Source organism: Trachypithecus francoisi, unplaced genomic scaffold, assembly GCF_009764315.1.
Source record: "Trachypithecus francoisi isolate TF-2019V2 unplaced genomic scaffold, Tfra_2.0 Lachesis_group2, whole genome shotgun sequence".
Lineage (NCBI taxonomy): Eukaryota > Metazoa > Chordata > Mammalia > Primates > Cercopithecidae > Trachypithecus > Trachypithecus francoisi.
In genome coordinates this window covers 112,897,992-112,922,484 of record NW_022681465.1, presented here as the reverse complement: position 1 = coordinate 112,922,484, position 24,493 = coordinate 112,897,992, and the positions used below count along the sequence as shown (strand labels likewise).

General features: G+C 37.8%; 1 protein-coding gene across 4 annotated transcripts in view; it reads left to right on the top strand.

The window, feature by feature from the left end:
- Positions 1–16,387, top strand: part of ZFYVE16 (zinc finger FYVE-type containing 16) — a 60,662-nt gene extending 44,275 nt beyond the window's left edge. For 2 of the 4 annotated variants that reach the window (XM_033180157.1, XM_033180155.1), the window contains 4 exons: positions 9,487–9,649; positions 10,480–10,585; positions 11,656–11,823; positions 14,273–14,431. In XM_033180157.1, coding sequence (XP_033036048.1) covers positions 9,487–9,649; positions 10,480–10,585; positions 11,656–11,823; positions 14,273–14,431 — 596 coding nt within the window. Of the gene's footprint in view, positions 1–9,486; positions 9,650–10,479; positions 10,586–11,655; positions 11,824–13,107; positions 13,284–14,272 lie in introns of all 4 variants that reach the window. The other 2 variants (XR_004429905.1, XM_033180154.1) reach the window with 2 other exon arrangements.
- Positions 16,388–24,493: the final 8,106 nt, after the last annotated feature.

Here is a 24,493-nt window from a genome sequence, read left to right as displayed (position 1 = left end):
CAGAAAGGAGAAGTGCTGAGTTAAGGGGAAGAGCCCCTTATAAAACCATCAGATCTTGTGAGAACTCACTTGCTATCATTAGAACAGCATGGGGGAAACTGCCCCCATGATCCAGTTACCTCCACCTGGTCTCTCCCTTGACATGTGGGCATTAATGGGGATTACAATTCAAAATGAGATTTGGCTAGGGACACAAGGCCTAACTATATCATTCTTCCCCTGGCGCCTCCCAAATCTCATGTCCTCACATTTCAAGACACAAACATGTCTTTGCAGCAGTCTCCCAAAGTCTTAACACATTCCAGCATTAACCCAAAAGTCCAAGTCCAAAGTCTCATCTGAGAGAAGGCAAGTCCCTTCTGCCTATGAGCTTGTAAAATCAAAAGCAAGTTAGTTACTTCCCAGATACATATGGGGTACAGGCATTGGGTAAATACACCCGTTCCAAATGTGAGAAATTGGCCAAAATGAAGGCGCTACAGGCCCCGTGCAAGTCTGAAATCCAGCAGGGCAGTCAAATCTTACACCTCTAAAATGATCTCCTTTGACTCCATGTCTCACATCCAGGTCATGCTGATGTAAAAGGTGGGCTTCTACAGCCTTGGGCAGCTCTGGCCCTGTGGCTCTGCAGGGTACAGCCTCTCACAGTTGTTTTCATGTGCTGGTGTTGAGTATCTGGCACTTTTCCAAGCACACAGTACGAGCTGTTGGTGGATCTACCATTCTGGGGTCTGGAGGATGGTGACCCTCTTCTCACAGTTCCACTAGGCAGTGCCCCAGTGGGGACTCTCTGTGGGTGCTCCAACCCCACATTTCCCTTCTACACTGCCCTAGCAGAGGTTCTCCATGAGAGCTCCACCCCTGCAGCAAACTTCTGCCTGGACCTCCAGGCATTTCCATGCATCCTCTGAAATCTAGGTGGAGGTTCCCAAACCTCAGTTCTTGACTTCTGTGCACCTACAGCCTAACACCACCTGTAAGCCACCAAAGCTTGGGGCATGCACCCTTTGAAGCAATGGCCTGAGCTGTATGTTGGCCCCTTTAGCCATGACTGAGACACTGGGCACCAAGTCCTGAGACTACACAAAGCAGTAAGGCCCTGTACCTGGCCCACAAAACCATTTTTCCCTCTTAGACCTCCAGGCCTGTAATGGGAGGGGCTGTTGTGAAGGTCTCTGAGATGCCCTAGAGACATTTTCCCCATTGTCTTGGGGATTAATGTTTGGCTCCTCATTACTTATGCAAGTTTCTGCAGCCAACTTGAATTTCTTCTCAGAAAATGGGTTTTTCTTTATAGCATTATCAGACTGCAAATTTTCCAAACTTTTATGCTCTGCTTCCTGTTTAAATATAAGTTTCAGTTCCAAAGTATCTCTTTGTGAATGCATAAAACTTAATGCTTTTTAGAGCCCCTAAATCACCTCTTGAATGCTTTGCTGCTTAGAAATTTCTTCCGCCAGATACCCTAAATTATCTCTCTCAAGTTCGAAGTTCCACAGATCTCTAGGGCAGGGGCAAAATGCTGCCAGTTTCTTTGCCAAAGCATAGCAACAGTCACCTTTATTCTCATTCCCAACAAGTTCCTCCTCTCTATCTGAGATCACCTCAGCCTGGACTTCATTGTCCATATCATTATCAGCATTTTGGTCAAAGCCATTCAACAAGTCGCTTGGAAATTTCAAACTTTCCCACATCTTCCTCTCTTCTTCTGAGCCCTCCAAACTCTTCTAACCTCTGCCTGATACGCAGTTCCAAAGTCACTTCCACATTTTCAAGTATCTTTATAGCAACACCCCACTCTGTGTGGTATCAATTTACTGTATTAGTCTGTTCTCATGCTGCTATAAGGACATACCCGAGACTGGGTAATTTATAAAGGAAAGAGGTTTAATTGACTCACAGTTCAGCACAGCCTCAGGAAACTTATGATCATGGCAGAAGGTGAAGGGGACGCAAAGCACCTTCTTCACAAGGCGGCAGGTAGAAGTGCTGAGCTAAGGGGAAGAGCCCCTTATAAAACCATCAGATCTTTCTAGAACTGTCTCATTATCACAGCAACAGCATGGGGGAAACTGCCCCCATGATTCAATTACTTCCACCTGTTCTCTCCCTTGACATGTGAGGATTATGGGGATTAGAATTCATAATGAGATTTGGGTGGGAACACAAAGCCTAACCATATCACTAAGAATTTATCCATTTCATTTATGTTATCTAATTTGTTGGCATAGCATTCTTTGTAGTACTCCCTTATAATCCTTTATTTCTGTGACATTGGTAGTAATGTCCCCTTATTAATTGCTGATTTTAGTAATTTGAATCTTCTTTTTTTCTTGGTTATTCTAGTAAAGGTTTGTCAATTATATTTTGTTTCTCTGTTCCTTCCCTACTGTTTTTTTTTTTTGTGTTAGATAGTTTTTTTGTGTTAGATATTTTCTAGTGTGCCATTTTAATTCACCTGTCACTTCTTTTAATTTTTTTTTAGTTATTTAATAGGCATTACAGTTAATACCTAAATGTTTAACAATATAATTCAGATAAATACCAATCTAATTTCCATAGTATATAAAAAGTTTACTCCTGTTTATCATTTCCTCTCTCCTCCTTTGTGTTGTTATTGCCATACAAATTACATGTGTATACGTTATGTGCCCTTCAACACTGATTTATAATTATTGATTTATGCAGATGTTTTTTAAATGAGAAGAGGAAAGAGTTATAACCCAAAATACATTTATGTTCTTATATATTAACCTATGTAGTTACCTTACCTATTCTTTTATTCATGTGCATTCAAGTTACTGTCTAGCATCCTTTTATTTAAGTGTGAGGGACTCACTTTAGTATTTCTTGTACTTGAGATGCGCCAGCAACACGTTTTCTCTGTTTTTGTTTATATGGGAATGTGCTAATTTCGCCTTCATTTTTGAAGGAGAGTTTTGCTGGACATAGACTTTCTGGTTAATAATATTTTTCATTTAGCACTTTGAATATGTCTTTCCACTGTTCTGGCCTCCGTGGTTTCTTTTTTTTTTTTTTTTTCCTTTTCTTTCTTTCTTTCTTTCTTTTCTTTTTTTTTTTTTTTTTTTTTTTTGAGACAGGATTTAGCTTTGTCACCCTGGCTGGAGTGCAGTGGCATAATCACAGCTCACTACAGCCTTGACTCTTGGGCTCAAACGACCCTCCCATCTCAGCCTCCTGAGTAGCTGGAACTACAGACATGTACCACCATGTCTAGCTAATTTTTTTCTATTTTTTGTAGAGACAGGGTCTCACTGTGTTGCCCAAGCTGGTCTCAAACTCCTAGGCTCAAGCATTCCTCCTGCCTCACCCTCCCAAAGCATTGGAATTATAGGCATGAGCCACTGTGCCTAGCCTCTATGTAGTTTCTGATTAGGAAATCAGCAGTTAATTTTATTTGAAATCCTTTGTATGTAATGATTTGCTTTGTTGCTGCTTTCATGTCACTCTTTGTCATTCACAGTTTGACTATGATGTGTTTAGGGCTGGATCTCTTTGCATTTATAGTGTACTTGGAATTCTCCGTGATTCTTAGATGTTCAGATTAGTGTTTTTCATTATGCATATATTGGTATTCTTTTTTTTTTTTTTTGAGATGGAGTTTCCCAGTTGTTGCCCAAGCTTGAGTGCAATGGCACGATCTTGACTCACTGCAACCTCCGCCTCCTGGGTTCAAGCATTTCTCCTGCCTCAGCTTCCCGTTAGCTGGGATTACAGGCGCCCACCACCACGCCCAGCTAATTTTTTGTACTTTTAGTAGAGACAGGGTTTCACCATGTTGGCCAGGCTGGTCTCGAGCTCCTGACCTCAGGTGATCCACCTGCCTCAACCTCCCAAAGTGCTGGGATTACAGGCATGAGCCACTCTGCCCAGCCGCATATGTTGGTATTCTTGATGATATACCCACAACGTCTCTGAGGGTCTGTTCATTTTTCTTCTTTTTTCTTCCTGTTCATCAGACCAGGTAGTCTTAGTTGGTCTCTTTTCATATTCACAAATTCTTCTGCCTAGTCAAATCTGTTGTTGAACTCCACTAGTGAAATTTTCATTTTAATAGTAATTTTGAACTCTAGAATTTGTATTTTTTCTTATAATTTTGTAATTTATATCATTTCATTGATATTCTGTTTGGTTAGACATCATTCTCATACTTTCTTTGATTCTTTAGACATAGTTTCCTTTAGCTGTCTGAACATATTTACAATAATTGATTTATACCCTTTGTCTAGTAAGTGTAATGTCTTTGTTTCCTTACAGACAGTCCCTGTTACTTGCTTTTCCCTTCGTATATAGGCCATATTTTCCTATTTCTTTGGATAAAAGGGTTTCCTATAAAGCTCTGTAACTGAGATACTGTGGAGGATGACATTAGTGAAAGTTGCCACACTGAAAACCTCAAAAAATACTCTGCCCCATAAAAGGAATGAGGAAACTGGCAAAGAATCAGAAGCAACTCTTTCAGAACTCTGGAAATTAACCAAAAGTTTATAGCAATTGGGGATGGTTTATTAAAGAAAAAATGACAGAATCTTGGTAAGAATAGCAAGCTTTCTGTTATTTTAACTTGCCCTATACCTATCCTCTCATCTGCAGCACAGCAGAATCCTTGAAAACCAACAGGCTTATAGCCAATGGTGGGGGCAGTAAGGGGTTGGAGCTCCTTCAAAAACTTACTGTCAGACAGTTGTCATTATTTGACTTCTCAGGTGGTTTCCTGGAAGACCCTACTTACAAGGCTGTTTTACTTGTCCTGACTCTAAGCTTACCCAGTGGGAAAAATCTTTTCTCAGGGAGCATTTGTCAAAATGGAATGATTATACATACAGCAAGTATTTAACCAGCCTTTAGCTGTGGATAACAATTGAGGCAAACAACAGGCAAATCTAAAGGTTAGAAGTAAAAGCTGGAGAATGCTATGTTGGTAAGGAGTCACATGCAAGTTGCAAGTACAAGGCTGTGCACATGCCCAGGAAGGACCTGGGAAGGTCCTATGTGTCCACCTCAGATGGACCTTGAGCCTCTGCACAAGCAGGAAGTGATAGCCAAGGTGGAGTTGTCCACTGCCTGACTTGAATGTTGAAGGCATGCCCTAACAAGCACATAGACCTTCCAGCAAAGACTAGGATAGTTACTGGTTTCAGGCATTTAAGGATATCTCAGTTCAATAATTAGACAACTAATAAGCTAACTCAGCAGAGACTTTAGTGACATATGTATGACAAAGATTTTACAGAATTAGTTCAAAAAAGCCATATAACAACAAACAGCAACAAAAACAAACTGTGGAGAAGACAAAATCTGATTTCCAGGGTTGCCTTATTAATTACTTAAAATGTCTCATTTTCAACATAAAATTGCCAGATATGCAAAGAAACAGGAAAATATGGTCTATACGTGAAGGGAAAAGCAAGTAACAGGAACTGTCCCTAAGGAAACAAAGACATTACACTTACAAGACAAAGAGTATAAATCAATTATTTAAAATATGTTCAGAGAACTAAAGGAAACTTTGTCTAAACAACCAAAGGAAAGCATGAGAATGATGTGTAACCAAACAGAATATCAATGAAGTAATAGAAATGATAAAATTATAAGAAAAATATATAAATTCTGGAGTTCAAAATTACAACAATTAAAATGAAAACTTCATGGTGGCATGCACCTGTAACCCAAGCTACTCAGGAGGTTGATGGCACCCATATGCTTTATTCTTCTTTTCAGTAGTGTCCTGGCCAGTGTAAGTCCTTCGATTTTTCATATTAATTTTAGGATCAACTTGTCAGGTTTACAAAAGGTCCATGGGAATTTTTATTTGGGGTTGCATTAAATCATTAGCTTAATTTTGAGAAAATTGGCACATTTTCCATTTTCAGTGTTCCTATCCATATAGTAGACTCTCACCTTATTTCAAATCTACAGTTATATGTTGCTTAGTGATGGGGATACATTCTGAGAAATGTTTCATTAGGCAATCTTGTCATTGTGCAAACTTCACAGAGTGCACTTACACAAACCTAGATGGTATAGTCTAGTGCATACCTAGGCTATATGGTATAGCCAATTGCTCCTAGTTTGTAAACCTGTATGGCATGTTACTGTTCTGAATATGGTAGACAATTATAATATGATGGCATTTGTGTATCTAAACATATCTAAACACAGAAAAGGCACAGTAAAAAATACTGTATTATAATCTCATGGGATTACTGTTGTATATGTGATCCCTCATTGACTGAAATGTTGTTTTGTGGTATGTGACTTTATGATTTTTGGTTTAGGCCTTGTATATATTTTCTTGATTTATTCCTTTACCTTATAGATTTTATTGCCGATGTAAATAGTATCATTAAATTAAAATTGTAATCTGTTTCTGGTATGTAGAAATAAATTTATCTCTGCATTTTTAAACATATTCAGCTACATTATATACTCTTATTTATAATAATTTATCTGTAGATTCTTTTAGACTTTTCTGTGTAGCTAAAATTATATAATCAAATTGTGTAATTTTGCTTTTTTCTTTGCAATTCTTATGCTCTTTATTTATTTATTTTGGTTACTGACTGGGACTCTTAATATAGTAGAAGCAATAATCGTAAGCACACCTGTCTGGATCCATGTTTATCAATTAATACCTTTTAAGAAGTGAACTTTTATGATTCATTTTTATGTGCCATATCTGTCACTCTGATAATGGAATTTGAGATATCCAAATATTTTTCCTCTTACTTCTTTTCTTTCTCTTTCTTTCTTTTTTTTTTTTTGAGACTCATTCTCACCCGGGATCTCATTCTTACCCAGGTGGGAGTGCAGTGGCATGATCATGGCTCACTGCAGCCTCAACCTCCCAGGCTCAGGCAGTCCTCCCACCTCAGCCTCCCGAGTAGCTAGGACTACAGGCACACACCACCACACCTGGCTATTTTTTTTGTTTTGTTTTTTTGTAGAGACAAGGTCTCACTATGTTGTGCAGGCTGGGGCTTGAACTCCTGGGCTCAAGCGATCCTCCCGTTTCAGCCTCTGAGTAGTTGGGACTACAAGCACATGCCACAATGCGTGGCTAATTAAAAAAAAAAGATTGTAAAGATGAGGTCTTCCTATGTTGTCCAGGCTGGTCTAAATCTCCTGGACTCAAGTGATGCTCCCACCTTAGCCTCCCCAAAATACTGGGATTACACGTATGAGCCACTGGCATCAGTCTGTTTTTGAGATACCATCTTTATATTTGTTTTTTATCGGCTTAACTATGTGTGCCTAGATCCCAGTCTCTCCTCTTCTAGGACTCTGTCACTGTGTGTGTGTGGTGTGTGTGTGTGTGTCTGTGTATGCAAATATATGTACGTGTGTGTTAGATTGTTTTGTGTCATCCCATAAATTCTGGATGCTCTGCTCATTTTTTCTTCAATGTTTTTTCTTTGTGTTCTTCAGATTGGATACTTTTCTTTATTTATTCTGATTTTTCTTTATTTTCTCCAGTTCTTTTTTTGCCTTCTTTAGTCTACTGTTAAGTCTCTCCTTTGAGGTTTCAGTTTTAGTTAGATTGTATTCTCCTGTTCCAGAATTTCTTTTTGTTTCTTTTTCCAGTTGGTATTTCTCTCAAGATTTATTATACCTTTATTTAGCCTATATTTGCTTTTTGTTCTTTGAATGTTTCCTGTAGGTCTTTGAATATACATACATATATATACATATATATGTGTGTATGTGTGTGTGTATATATATATTTTGAAACGGAGTCTCACTCTCTTGCCCAGACTGGAGTGCAGTGGCGTGATCTTGGCTCACTGGAAGCTCCACCTCCTGGGTTCACGCCATTCTTCTGCCTCAGTCTCCCGAGTAGCTGGGACTACAGGCGCCTGCCACCTCGCCTGGCTAATTTTTTGTATTTTTAGTAGAGACAGGGTTTCACCGTGTTAGCCAGGATGATCTCGATCTCCTGACCTCATGATCCGCCCGCCTCGGCCTCCCAAAGTGCTGGGATTACAGGCATGAGCCACCGCTCCTAGCCTGTCTTTGAATATATTTATTATAGCTCTTTTAAAATTTTTATATGCTTAATTGGCCATCTTGAAGTTGGCTTCAGTTGCCGAAGGGGTCACATTTTCTCATTTCTGTCTAGTAATTTTTTTTTTCTTTTTTTTTTTTTTTGAGACAGGCTCTCACTCTGTTGCCCAGGCTGGAGTACAGTGGTACAGTCATAGCTCACTGCAGCCTTGAACTCCTGGGCTAAGTGATCCTCCTGCATCAGCCTCCTGAGTAGGTGGAACTGCAGGTGCACACCACCACACCTGGCTAATTTTTGAACGTTTTGTAGAGATGGGGTTTCACTGTGTTGTCCAGGCTGGTCTTGAACTCCTGGCCTTAAGAGATACTCCCTCCTTGGCCTCCCTAAGCACTGGGATTACAGTTGTGAGCCACCACACCTGGCCTGTCTAGTAATTTTTGATTGTGTATTTGTCATTGTTACATGCTTTAGAAACTAGATTCTAATTACATTTTGCTGAAGAAGGTTTGTTTATGTTTTAGTAGGCGGTTTCATGGTTGATAACCTTGACATTGCATAAACTTGATTTTTCACTTTATTAAGATGGATTTGTAGAAATCCTAAGGTGTTTCCCAGTCCCCACTAATTTGACAGTACTCAGTCTTCAAATCTATTTTGCCTATAGATTTTGTAAGGGCTTCATTTTGGCTTGTCTACAATGCTTGTTAATGAGGTGTTAATAAAGTCTATTCACTTTGGTTGGTCCACATGACCAAATTCCCCCAACATTATTTAACTTCTATTATCTCCATTCTGTTCCCCATGCTATAATGCTATGCTATGTTTAAGCCTCATATAGTCTCTGTTATTGTGTCCCCAGTTCTAGTCCAAAGACTTCAAAGTCTTCCATGCAGTTTTCTAGTGCCCCACTCTTAAGTGTCCTGACTGCAGATTCTAGGCTTCACCAAACTCTTTATCTCTGAGTTCTCAGCCAATAGGGCCATTGTAGACTTAGTGGGTCACCTTGAAGAAATTATCCCCATGCAGAGAGCCCAGGACAGAGAGTAAGGGCTCTCTGTCTGGGAATAATTTCCTCTCTGTACCTGGAGATAACTGTGGGCTTAACCTCTTCAGATTCCCTCTAGGGATCTCAGTATTGCACTGCCTATTGTCCAGAACCTAAAAACAGTTATCTCATATATTTTGTCTAGTCTTAGGGTTGGTTGTCATGAAAGGGCTATCTGGTATGAGTTATTTCATCATAGCCAGAAGCAAAAATTCTCATCTTTGTTTCAACCTTAAAAAAAAATTCTTAACTTTGCAAAATACCTATTTCCTAGTGGAAAACAACCATTAAGATGATTAGCAAATGATTTAAAACTTGAATCTTACACACAACATATTTTGGTAGCAAATTTTATGGCTTAGATATACACATTGGTATTTGGCAAAAGAAATGTAAAACTTACTCTCATTTCTAGATGGCTTAATGGTACAAATAACTCCAGAGACCATGAATGGCTTGCGGCTAGCTTTACGAGAGCAGAAGGACTTTAAAATTACATGTGGGAAAGTTGATGCAGTAGACCTGAGAGAATATGTGGATATCTGCTGGGTAGATGCTGAAGAAAAAGGAAACAAAGGGTAGGAATTTTTAAATTCTAAAATATAATTGATTTGAAGGGAAGTGCAGGATTAAAACATCCTATTAATAAAATTAAATATTTTATGAACGAATCAATTTTTATACCATCAATTTAAATGCCTTTACTCAAATGAATGAATGCAATCTGTTTATCAAATATGTACCTAACTAACTTCATAAATGGTGGTGTGGTTTTTGGGCCAGGATGGTCTATTTGGGAGGGGCTTGATGATGAAACATCCATTGTGTAGCAGTGTGGGCTTGATGCCACAGCTGAGAAAGGCAAGACACTTTTTCTTTCAGATGGTACCTATTTTTGTCACATAAGTACAAGATTACCTTTGGAAGATATATACTGTATTATTTTGATTCACTATAAATACAAACAACTGAATTTAATAATATTTACATTAGAGGCCTTACAGATTATTACTGCCACTCCTTCCTCTCTTCAGTTACCCGTTTTCTTTCTTTTTTTGAGATTGGCTAAGGGGTCTGGAGCAAAGAAGGAAGAAGAGGGCTGAAGGATTCCAGAATAGTTTTTGAATTCATGAGGCAGCTTTTTTATTAGACTATCTAAGGTATTTTAAACTTCAGGTCTGAATTGGGCATATGAAAAAGGAGATATAATTTATTGATGAACAAAAAAAGATTACACAATCAAGAAATCTTGGTAAATGAATATGAACTACAGATTTAATTATTTTGTATATAATGGAGATATCTTCTTTTATATTTTTTCCCTCATTCCGTCTGTTCAAATCTAATAATTCATTTCAAAAAACACATTGGTGCCAATAATTCTATTGTATTATGTTTTATTTCATAGTGTTACCAGTTCAGTGGATGGAATATCATTACAAGGATTTCCAAGTGAAAAAATAAAACTGGAAGCAGATTTTGAAACTGATGAGAAGATTGTAAAGTGTACCGAGGTAGCTAAGAAAGAAGGTCCCTTTACATGCTGTGTTTCAGTATGATTTTTGTTCTTTGGAGATTGTGCATACTCAACCTCTAAATATTTATGCGTAGCTTATTATACTTTTTATGTTACACTTTGAGACATACACATTTCCACCCCAGACTTTTATACACCAGAATTGGATTTCCATAGGGTTAGTTCAGGCTATCAAATGGTGGTACTGCCTACCATCTGTGTTGGCAGCATTGCCGTCTTAGTACTGTAATATGTTACTTGACCATATTTTCATTTTCCTCAGATATTATGAAAAATAAGATATTGTCATTTATTTATAATCAGCATTCACATATGAAAGTTATTTTTTCATGCTTTAGTATTTTCTTTAAATTAGAGGATATGAAACTATAGACCCCCAACTCCTTAGTCTACCTCCTTATTCCACCTCATATTTATTTCTTATGCATTCTTTGTGATTTTATTACATGTGCAAAATAGAACCTATGGAGAATATAGGCACAATGGAACATGATTTGTTTTATCTTAACTTCATATAGGTGTTCTTTACAGGATAGACTCATACTGATTTAACAAGGCTTTCCTTGCTACAAATTAACTTCAGGCAAAAATTGCTGAGACGTTTCCATATTTACCATAACTTTTTTTTTTTTTTTTTTTTTTTTTTGAGACGGAGTCTTGCTCTGCCGCCCAGGCTGGAGTGCAGTGGCCGGGTCTCAGCTCACTGCAAGCTCCGCCTCCTGGGTTTACGCCATTCTCCTGCCTCAGCCTCCCAAGCAGCTGGGACTACAGGCGCCTGCCATGTCGCCCGGCTAGTTTTTTTTTTTGTATTTTTTAGTAGAGACGGGGTTTCACCATGTTAGCCAGGATGGTCTCGATCTCCTGACTTTTGGTTTTATGTTTTTACTTATAGTACAGATCAAGCTATTGATATTGAATTCTCACAACTAATGATTTTCATGGTACTTTACATTGGAATTTAAACTTGAATTGAAAGCAGCAATTGTTGCATTTTAAAGTTACTTTTAATTTTAATCATGACTTGTTGCCTAATTAAATACATTTCAGGTGTTCTGCTTTCTAAAGGACCAGGATTTATCTATTTTATCAACTTGTTACCAGTTTGCAAAAGAAATAGCCATGGCTTGTAGTGCTGCCCTGTGCCCTCACCTGAAAACTCTAAAGAGTAATGGGATGAATAAAATTGGACTCAGAGTTTCCACTGACACTGATATGGTGAGGCCTGTTTTTGTGATGTATTTTTGAAATGAATGTATTGCATATTAAAATAGTCAAGTTTTTCTTCACCTTTTGAGATGAAAGAGAATGAAAATTTGTTGAGCATCAAATGTGTGCTACACACTTCACATATATTATCTGTATTAATCTCCACAACAGGGGTCAGCAAGCTTTTTTCGTAAAAGGACAGACTAACTATTTTGGACATTGTAGGCAGTATGGTTTCTTTCACAACTACTCAACACTACCGTTATATTGGGAAAGCAGCCATTCACAGTATGTAAACAAATAAGTGTGGCTATGTTCCAGTGAAATTTTGTTTACCCAGTGGGGCCAAGTTTGGCCTGTAGGCCATAGTTTACTGAACCCTTCTCCATGACTACTCTGCCTTTTATAGGTAGGCTTTAAAATTTACTTATTCTGACTAGATTCTATATGTACATGATTTAAATCTTAAAAGTCTAAAAGTGTATATATAACAGGACCACCTCACCGAATATTTGCAGACAGCAGCATTCACACTGTATTCTGTGTAACTGGTGGACTCGAGATAATAACTCCAAACTACAATGTAAATGGTTCCCAGTAGAGTTGTATAAGGCAACAGCCTTGGAAATATCTTTCCTACTGTTGACATCCAACCCATCAGTTCACCTCCATACTTTTCTTTATCCTCCCTCTCCAGCCAAGCAATCAGTGTTACTCATTTCTTATGTATTCTTTGTGATTTTATGCATGTACAAGCAAATAAGTGTGTGTCCTCCTTTTTCATCTCCCCCTCTTACAGATTTTTTACCTTCTTTAATATATCTTAAAGATATTAATACTAGTATACATTCTTTTTAACAGTGGCATAGTAGTTGATTATATAAATGTACCATAATTTATCTAACTCGTTATTCATGCATATTTGATATATGTTGATAGACATTCAGGTTGTCCACAATATTTTGCTTTTACATAGTATATCTATAAGAAAAATTCTGAGTAGAATTTCCAGGCCTGAGTATATACTCAATAGATGTTACCATATTATCCCATATAGAAGTTATGTCAATTTATATTTATTTCCTCCAGCAATTTGTGAGAGCTCTTTCCCCTACATCCTTTTTTTGAGACAGAGTCTCATTCTGCCACCCAGGCTAGAGTGCAGTGGCATGATTTTGGCTCACTGCAGCCTCTACCCCCTGGGTTCCAGCAGTTCTCCTGCCTCAGCCTTCCAAGTAGCTGGGACTACAGGCATGTGCCACCACACCTTGCTAATATTTGTATTTTTAGCAGACATGGGGTTTCACCATGTTGGCTGGACCAGTCTTGAACTCTTGACCTCACGTGATCCACCCACCTTGGCCTCCCAAAGTGCTGGGATTATAGATGTGAGCCACTGCACCTGGCCTCCCCCACATCCTTATCAAAGAAGTATATAATCAAACTTTTGAACTTGGACAATTTGATAGGTAAAAAATAATACTGCATTATTATTAATATTATTACTTTTTAAAGAGATGGGGTCTCACTGTGTTTCCCAGGCTGGTCTTGAACTCCTGGGCTCAAGCAATTCTCCTGCCTCGGCCTCCCAAAGTGTTGGGATTATAGGTGTGAGCCACCACGCCTGGCCCCCAGTGTTATTTTAATGCATATTTCTCTTAACAAGTAGTGATGATCATCTTGCATGTAAAAACAATTGGTTTTTCTTTCAACTTTCAGTTCAAATCTGTTAGGAAAATATTTCTAATTTTTTAGGAATAGGAATATTTATTTTCCTAACAGATTTGAACTGAAAGTTCTCTTTCTGACATCCAGGGTAACTCTTTCCAACATCCAATATAGATTTTCAAATCAGAGACTTCATTAGAATAGTTAATCTAAACATGGGTGAGTTCATATGCTGAAGGTTTGCTTTTCTTCAGCCAGGATATTGTTTTACTTATAGTTCTCATTGGAAAAGGGGTTTTGTTTTTATCTCACTATTAAAAGCCCTCTTTTCAAGGAAGCACCCACTATATTTCAGTAAGCACTGTAAATTTTTTTTTAGCCAAATGAATTAAAATGTAATTTGCACCAACATTAGAGTCTAATATTAAATATTATTGCAATAACAAATTTGAAATTTAAGTATTTTTAATACCATGGGGTTTTTAATTTAAGTAGTGTCGGCAGTTATTCAAAGCTTAATCCCTCTAATTTGTTTATGTGTTCATTTAGAGGAAACATAAAGTATGACATAGTGGAATTTTATCTTTGTGATATATGGGGAGGGACAATTATAATTTATGTAGTAGAGAGATAAAAGATACAGGAGAATGTAGAATTTTTAAAATAAATATATCAATATTTTATTTAACATGCTTGAACTGATATTTTAAAATATTTCACTTATTTTATATTCACATTCTGAGCTAGACAAGATTGCTCATTTTCTTATCAAGATGTTTTTTTTTTCCAGGTTGAATTTCAGGCAGGATCTGAAGGCCAACTTCTGCCTCAGCATTATCTCAATGATCTTGATAGTGCTCTGATACCTGTGATCCATGGTGGGACCTCCAACTCTAGTTTACCATTAGAAATAGAATTAGTGTTTTTCATTATAGAACATCTTTTTTAGTGAAAGAATGTGCCATATTACATATTGCAACCTGATTTGTTAAAACTAACTCCAGCACTAAAGCTGAAATGCCACAAACACTAAAAGTATAAATATGTCTGATTTTTGAAACACATAAGCTTTGCTCTTTAGGCAGGAATGATCTTTTCAAATCATTAGCACAATATTTAAATATCTAAAAATTTAAGAGATCCATACTTTTTGAAGCTTTACAATTAATTTAAGTACTAAAAAGACAAAGAGATCTTCTAAGAAATTTGTAGCATTTACTGTGTTATTTAAATGCTAAGCCAAAGTATCTGCACTTAGGTATACCTCTTTATGCCAATAATGATTTTAATGAGGCTCTTTTCAGATGTAACCTTATGAAGGAAATATCTGTTTTGTGTATATGCCAGTTAGAATACTGGTTTCTAAAGTCTGTCAAAATTGTATTTCAGTGGCACAAAAACCAGTTTCGAGATCTTAGACTTATAATTCTTTGAATAAAGCTGATAACTTATTTGTATAATTGGAGTGGAGACCTACCTCCATAATTAGATAAACTCTTTTTTGGATTAAAATCAGAATTTTGCCTTTTTTCTTCTCAAATTATTATATATGTATGTATTATATATCCATATATATAGTTTTTCCTGATTAAATGGATATTAAAATAATTGTGGGTGCTTCAGGACTTTTTGCTTCTATATTTAAGTATATTGTTTTTATAGCAAGAACATATTCTGAATGTGTTTTATAAATCTTTAATAATTTATATATAGGTAATATTTTTGTATCACAGTGCATTATTTTTTTCCTCCTTTCCTTCCAAAGTATACCACTGTATTTACCACTTCTAAGAGTGACTGACGACAGGCCAGATGACCCTTGAAGTAGTCATTAAGCAATAAATGAACCCTGAAACAGGTTTTTTTACTTCCACTTTAATCCTTAGAAATTTCTTGGCAACTCAGCATATTTTCACTGACACCAATGTATAAGTATAAATTTAAATAAACTAATTACTTTTGCATATTTTAAATTCTTTATATGGTAGTTATTTTTTATAACAGGATATTAACATAAGTTAAATCCTATGTATTTGAAATTGTTACAGAGCTTTCCTCTTCAAACATCAAAAAAGTGGGGGGCATACTGTAGTCCTGTCATTTGTGTAAAAAATTTAAGTATTATTTTGATACTTTAAACATTCTTATGTGTAATATGTTTTTGTATCAAAAACACTCATATATTTCAAGAAAAATAAATTATGTTAAATAGCCCTGTTTTAAGAAAAATATTTATGAAGCATCTCAACTTGAAGATCAAGTCAAAGTTATAACTCAGGATCTGAGGTCTCAAGCTAGGAGAGACTGAGAATTTTAATCAGTTTGGGCATATAGCTTGGACTGAATCACATCTGTAGTACTAGCCAAAGACAATTTGGAGGAGAATATCAGCCTTCTGGAAGTAGCTACTTCATGAACAATGTCAAGTGTTGCAGATATTCACTAAAATGGCAACCTGTTATAATTTGTGAAATGTATTGAAATGGCGTAAGATGAAAACAATTGCATATCAAACCCAATTTATGTTTTCTTAATATAGTGTGTGTATTCTGCCGTGTAAGTAACTGCACAGTCTTAAAATAACCAAATGGTAGAGGGCTGTTCCATGATGGAATAGCTTTGGATTTGTTTTCTTAAAATCTCTACATTCAATAAAAATTGGAATTATGTGCCTGAAGTTTGGAGGCACATTTTGAAGTATTCTTTGTAGATATATAGTATGTTTCTGAATGTTACTTATTTGGTCATTGGTACGTAATTTGAAATTTTAATTTTTTAAGAGTGAAGAAATAGAATAGTTCTTTGTACTCAGTCTGCAATGATCTATTTTTGGCTTATGTCTTTTAATACTACTCTCTTTCTCTGAATTTTGAAATATGAAGTAAAATCTAGCCCATCTGTTTTATGCAGCTGTTCAACAAACTTTGTGTGTTTTTATACTTGCTACATGCAGAGCACTTTACCAGGTTTCTAAGCAAAAATTTCTAAAAATGATTAATTGTTCTGACAGAATTAGACATAGTTCTTTATCAACATTTATGGATTCCATGCCACAAGTAGTATGCGCTTAAGTGCAGAGTATGACAACAGAAGGAGTAGGATTTGGCCATGTAGGAACAAAGATTCAATTGTGGGAAACTTCCTGTTTCTGAAAATTGCATGCTTGGATATTTACATCATGTTCCTGTTGAAAACAATTCCTGATTAAAATACAAGAATAATCTTGCCGGGCGCGGTGGCTCAAGCCTGTAATCCCAGCACTTTGGGAGGCCGAGATGGGCGGATCACGAGGTCAGGAGATCGAGACCATCCTGGCTAACACGGTGAAACCCCGTCTCTACTAAAAATACAAAAAAAAACCCTAGCCGGGCGAGGTGGCGGGCGCCTGTAGTCCCAGCTACTCCGGAGGCTGAGGCAGGAGAATGGCGTAAAACCCGGGAGGCGGAGCTTGCAGTGAGCTGAGATCCGGCCACTGCACTCCAGCCTGGGCGACAGAGCAAGACTCCCGTCTCAAAAAAAAAAAAAAAAGAATAATCTTAAAACATCAAAGAGATTTTCCAGACAGTAAGGAATGCCTAGTCCAAAAGTAAAGAGAATAAGAGAAGCGAGCATGGACCCTTACTCTGACAACCTTATGAGTGAGGGGGACAGAAATTAAAGTTCAGGGCCCATATAAGGTGATGTACCTAACAGGAGACCCTCCACACAATAGGCTGAGATCCCCAAATAGTTTCACCTTTAGGATGATAATGAATCAGAGGTGGAAGAATCAATGTAAAAGAACAGGCAAGTTTAGAATTGCCCCAATGATCTAAAGAATCTTAAGCACTGAACTTCCTTTAAGTGTTCCCACACTAGTAATGCCTCCAGGTGACAGAGAAAGTAAAATGTAAATACTTTCCATGGAAAAGTAATTTCACTGTAGTCCTCAAATTACTTTTCAAATATGTCTAGTAACACATAGTAAAAAAATAAGTAGTCATATAAGGAAACTAGATTCCAGAGGCAAGAATTACTTGAAGCAATGAAAACAAACTCACAGATGTAGGTATTAGATTTGTTTTCTTTGCTTAAGAAAATAAAGTCAGGTGTGAATGTACTTGCAGGAAATGGGAAACTATACTATAAAAAGTTGTGGAGCTAATCTGGAAAAGAACTGAATATAAACATTTCAAGAATATACATTAAAAACTGCACTTTAAAACTCAGTAAATAGATGTAATAGAACAGCCAATCAGGGGTAATTTATAAACTGGAAGATAACTCAGGAGAAACTATTCACAGAGCAACATGGGAGAAACAGCTGGAAAAAACCAGAAGACCCGTAGAGAATACAGTGAAAATTTTAATGTGCTTCATTAGCTGTGAGAGGAGAGGTGAGAATAGGACAGAGAAAATACTTAGATAGAATGCAGAATTTTAAAAACTGATGAAAGACATGGCCCCACACATTGTAGAAGCCAGACAAATCCCAAACAGAATAAACTAGAAAATCCACACATAGACACATAACAGGGCCAGGTGCAGTGGCTCACACTGAGCTCGGGTTGAGACCAGAGTGAGCAACACAGGGAGACACTGTCTTTACAAAATAAAATAATTTTAAAAAATAGCCAGGTGTGGTGGCTATACCTGTGGTACCAGCTTCATGGGGGCTGAGGTGGGAGGATCACTTGAGCCCAAAAGGTTGAGGCTTCAGTGAGCTGTGATCGTGCAACAGAGCAAAACCTTGTCTCAAAAAAACAAATAAATAAAAAGGAAAAAGAAAAAAGACATTTAACAGGACAGCTGGAAATGCTAGCTGACAGAGAAAAAGAGTCCAAGAAGCAATTTGCTCTTTCTAGTCAGAGGACCAGAAAGGAGGTTGGAGGCTATGGGACAAAACCGTTTTGAATTTAATTGTACTATTCTAAGCCTCAGGAAAGATGCAGTAAGACCCACCTCCCCAACAGTAGACACCATGGGTAATGACTTGGTACCTTCTGGACTTTCCTTGCTCTACATCAGTCCCGCAGCAGTAAAGAGGTATCTTCTCTTACCCCTGGTGCACTAGCGGCAGACATTGTAGGGCAGAACACTGGCAATGGTGTGGGGAGGCTAAAGCCCTGACTTTCTAGCCAGAAACCAAGAATGGGGTTCTAGAAACCAGAGTATAGGTAAGATCACAAATAGGAGGGAACTAAAGGAAAGGAACCCTTAAAACTGTGAATAAAGTCCTGGGATCATCTCCCAAGCTGTGTATTTGTGAAACTCACCAGAAGCAAGGTGAGCAAAGGTTCTGAACCCTGAATTACAGTGTAGACCACTGTCCAGGTTTCAGATTAGCCACCAGATGGTGCACAATTGGGGCAAAGAACAGCTTAACAAAGGCAGTGAAAACTAACATTGGAACCACAGCCACCAAAAAAATGGCCAGGATGTGTGCTTTGAAACTTAACTGGATTGATGGTCTGTTAAAACAAAAAAACAAAACAAAAACATTCTTACGAAGATTTAAACAGGATAGAGAATATCATAATATTCCAAATATATCCCAGAAACAATCCAAAATTACTTGGCAAAGAACTAGTGAAACCTAAGCAACTCTCCAGGGAAAAGACAATGAACAAGAGCCAACTCTAAGGTTACCCAAATGTCAGAATTATCAGAAAAAGACTTAAACTAGTTATTTTATTTTTTATTTTATTTATTTTTGAGACAGTCTCTATCACCCAGGCTGGAGTACAGTGTGGCATACTCTTGGCTCACTGCATCCACCACCCCCAGGGTGCAAGTGATTCTCCTGCCTCAGCCTCCTGAGTAGCTGGGACTACAGGTGTGTACCACGATGCCCAGATAATTTTTTTGTATTTTTAGTAGAGACTTGAGTTTCACCCTGTTGGCCAGGCTGGTCTCAAACTCCTGACCTCAAGTAATCTGCCTGCCTGGGCCTCCCAAAGTGCTGGGATTACAGGCATGAGCCAGCACACCTGGCCGTTAAACTAGTTATTTTAATCATGCTACACAAAGTAAAGAAGACATTTCTCCAAAGGAAATATATAAAGTAAAGGTAAACACTGTTGAAATAAATGGAAAGCTAAAAGTCTCAGCATAGAAGCTATAAAAAGAATCAAGTGGAAATTGTAGAACTGAAAATACAATAACAAAATTTACTGGAAGGTCTCAACAACAGAATGAAGATGACTGAGGGAAGAGTCAGTAAATTTGAAGATACATGAGCAGAAATTACCCAGTCTGAATGACAAAGAGAAAAAAGTGAAAAAAATGAGAAGACCTTTGGGGATCTGTAGTACAATATCAAACGGTCTAATATTCATGTCTTAGGAGTCCAAAAAGAACAACTGGAAGAAAAAAATATCTGAAGAAATAATAGCTGAAAACTTCCAGACATTTGGCAAAAGACAAATATTTACATACATTTACATAGTATTCTATTTAAAGCAGGTCTACTGGCACAGCAAATCCCAAAAAGGAAAACTGCACCCAGGCACATCATAATCAAAGTGATGAAACCAAGTGTAAAGAAAATATTTTGAAAGCAACTGGCAGAAAACAATACTTTGTATATAGGAGAACCAAATATTTCAGTGATGGCAGATTTCTCATCAGAAACCATGGAGCAACATTTATAAAGTGCTTTGAAAAAGCAGCAAAACCATCAACACAGAATCCTTTATCCAGCAAATATATTCTTTAGGAAAGAAGATGAAATAAAGAGATTTTCTTTTTTCTTTCCCCCCCTTTTTTTTTCTTAATGAGATGGAGTCTTGCTCTGTTGCCCAGGCTAGAGTGCAGTGGTGCGATCTCAGCTCACTGCAACCTCCACCTCCTGGTTCAAGCAGTTCTCCTGTCTGAGCCTCCTGAGGAGTAGCTGGGATTACAGGTGCGTGGTACCACGCCTGGCTACTTTTTTTGTATTTGTAGTAGAGAGGAGTTTCACCATGTTGGTCAGGATGGTCTCGAACTCCTGACCTCAGGTGATCCACCTGCTTCGGCCTCCCAAAGTGCTGGGATTAGAGGCATGAGCCACCGTACCTGGCCGAAATAAAGACATTTTCAGAAGAAAGAAAGCTATAATAATTCATTGCTAGTAGTCCTCCTATAACAGAAATGCTAAAGGAAGTTCATGGGGAAGGAAAATGATTGCAAAGAAGGAAGAGCAACCAAAATGGCAAATCTCTGGATAAACCAAATAAATTTGTATGTTTGTTAAAATATATGTAACTGCTGAAACAAAAAATTTGTAACATCATCTGATGGGATTTTCAATGCATATAGATGTAATACAGATGAAAACTGCATGCTAACCAAGGGGACAGTAAAAGGACCTACATGGTAAGGTTTCTAAATTTCACTTAAAGTGGTAAAACATTCTAAGTAGGTTACAAAAAGTTTGGTATGTAATGATAATCTCTAGAGCAACCATTTTAAAAAACTATGCAAGGAGATATGTTTAAAAAGCCAACATATAAAGTGGAATTTGGAAAAATAATTAATTCAAAATAAAGTCAGCAAGGAAAACAAGTGTAAAGAAAATAAGGGACCAACAAGAAAAAAATGATAAAATGGTACACTTAAATCCAGCTGTATCAAAAATCACAGTAGGCCAGGTGTGGTGGCTAATGTCCATAATCCCAACACTTTAGGAGGCTGAAGCAGGAAGATTACTTGAGGCCAGGAGTTCAAGATCAGACTGGGCAATGTAGTGAGGCCCTGTATCTACATAAAATTTAAAATAAAAGAATTAGCCAACCATGGTAGTGCATGCCTATAGTCCTGGCTACTCAGGAGGCTGACGTGGGAGGATCATTAGAGTCCAGTAGTTTGAGACTGCAGTGAGCTGTGATCATACCACTGTACTCCAGCCTGGACCACTGAGCAAGATCCTGTCCCTAAAAATAAAAATAAAAAACAATTACATTAAATGTAAATGGTCTAAATATGGCAACTAAAACACATAGATTGGAATTTTTTTTTTTTTTTTGGATTGACTCTCACTCTGTCATGCAGGCTGGAGTGCAGTGGCATGATCCTGGCTCACTGCAACCTCCACCTCCCAGGTTCAAGTGATTCTCCTGCCTCAGCCTCCTGAGTAGCTGGAATTACAGGCATGTACCACCATGCCTGGCTAATTTTTTCTTTATTTTTATTAGAGATAGGGTTTCACCATTTTGCCCAGGCTGGTCTTGAACTCCTGTCCTCAACTGATCCGCCTGTCTTGGCCTCCTAAAGGACTGGAATTACAGGCATGAGCCACCGTGCTTGGCCAGATGGATTTTTTTTAAACCTAAATTATATGCTATCTGTACAAGCCACTTATGATACAGTGGTACATGCAGGGTAAAAAGTAAAAGGTTGGAAAAAGATATTCCATGCAAACACTAAAAAGAAGAAGAAAACGGGCTGGAGTGGTTATTTTGCTATCAAGACAAAGCAAACTTCAGAACAATGAATATTAACCATTTATTTATTTATTTATTTATTTATTTATTTATTTATTTATTTATTTATGAGACAGGGTCTCATTGTATTGCCCAGGCCTAGAGTGCAGTGGCTATTCACAGGCACAGTCATGGCACACTACAGCCCTTGAACTTAGGCTCTTAACCCATCCTCCTGCCTCAGCCTCCTAGGTAGCTGAGCCTCCAGGTGCGTGCCACTGTACCCAGTTCCCCTGTGATTTATGATTGCATTTCATAGACTAGATACCAAGCTCAGAGAGAGAGGGTAATCTGACCAAAGTCACACAGCTTAGAAACTAAATTGGAATTTAAGGGAAAACTTTCTAGCTATTAGGACTCTCTGAAAATGAGGTAAGCTGTATTCATGCAGTGCTTTGTTTTGATTTTGAGACAGAGTCTTGCTCTGTGGCCCAGGTGGAGTGCAGTGGTGTGATCATGGCTCACTGCAGCCTCGACTTCCTGGGCTCAAGCAGTCCTCCCACCTTAGCCTCCTGATTAGCTGAGACTACAGGCACATGCCAACACACCTGGCTCGTTTTTTATTTTTTTGTAGAGATGGGTCTCACTGTGTTGCCCAGGTTGGTCTCAAAGTCCTGGTCTCCTCCTGCCTCAGCCTCCCAAAGTGCTGGGATTACATGTGTGAGCCACCATGCCTCACCTTTATTGCTGTTTAGATGTCACCAAAAGCAGCCCCAGACTCAAACTGGGACCTGTGTCTCACATTCTAATTGTTATATTCTTTCCCCAGTGTAGCATGTACCCTTAACTTACAAAACCCTTGTTTTGTGCCAAAAAAGTAATTAGACTTATTTTTACCATAAAATTTCCAAACACTCAGAAGTAAAGGAAATAGTAGGATGAAAACCCAGCTTACAAAGTCCTCCAAGTCAACACTATCAAGATTTGCCTCTTTTGCTTCATCCATCCCTTAATTTCTTTGCTGGAGCATTTTAAAGCGAATATCAGACATATCCTTTCATGCCTCACACTTCAATATGCAGCTCTAAAAATAAGGACAGTGAAGAGGAATATCGTAAAATATATGAAAATATTGTGGTAATATTGTGACCAATATGTCATAAAAATTTAGTAAACTGATGCAGGAACAGAAAACCAAATACCACATGCTCTTATAAATGTGGGAGCTAAATGATGAGACACATGGACACAGATTGGGGAACACCACACTTGGACTTTTGGAGGGTGGAGGGTGGAAGGAGGTAGAGGATCAGGAGAAATAACGAATGGGTACTAGGATTAATACCTGGGTGATGAAATAATCTGTACAACAAACCCCTGTAACACAGTTTACCTATATAACAAACCTGCACTTGGACCCCTGAAGTTAAAAGTAAAAAAAAAAAAAAAAAAAAAACAACACCTGCACTTGGACCCCTGAAGTTAAAAGTTAATAAATAAATAAATAAATAAATAAAAAGATAGCTGAGCACAGTGGCTCATGCCTGTAATCCCAGCACTTTGGGAGGCCAAGGAGGGGTGGATCACTTGAGGTCAGAAGTTTGAGACCAGCCTGGCCAACATGGTGAAACCCTGTCTCTACTAAAAATACAAAAATTAGCCAGGCATGGTGGTGCGCGCCTGTAATCCCAGTTACTCAGGAGGCTGAGGCAGGAGAATCGCTTGAACCCAGGAGGTGGAGGTTGCAGTGAGCCGAGATCGTGCCACTGCACTCCAGCCTGGGACAACAGAGCGAGACTTCATCTAAAAAAAAGAAAAAAAAGTTTTTTAAAGAAGACTTGTACTGCAATCAATACCATCAAGAAAGTGAAAAGACAATCTGCACAATGGGAGAATATATTGCAAATATTTGCAAATTATCTGTTAAGGGACTTGTATTGAGACTATACAAAGAATTCTCACAATTGAAATGAGCACAGGATTTGAGAAGACATTTCTCCAAAGGAAATATATAAATGACTGATAAGCACCTGAAAATAGGCTCAACATTATTAGTAGGGAAATGCAAATCAAGATAATGATGTAGTACTTCCTATCTACTAGGATTATAATTAAAAAAACATAATAACAAGAAGTACTGGTGAGGACGGGGGGAAACTGGAATCTTCATACACTGCTGGTGGGAATGAAAGATGGTACAGCTGCTTTGCAGCTAGGTATGTACACAGATATGTACGCAGAAATGTGTTCATATACGTCCAAGCAAAACTTGTCGATAAATGTTCATAGCAGCATTATTCATAAAAGACAAAATGTGGAAACAACCCGAATGTCCATCAGCTGTTGAATGGACACACATAAAATGTGGTATATACAAACTGGAATTTATTCCAACATAAGAAGGAAGAAAATACTGATACATGCTAAAACATGGATGAATTTTGAAAACATGCCAAGTGAAAGAAGCCAGATACAAAGATCATACATACAGTCTCTGATTCTATTTACATCAAATGCCAGAATAGGCAAATTCATGAGACAGAAAGTAGATGAATTTTTGTCTGGGGGTAGGAAGAGGGTAAATGGAGAGTGGTTGCTTTAGAGTGATGAAAAGTATTTTATCTGAAAGG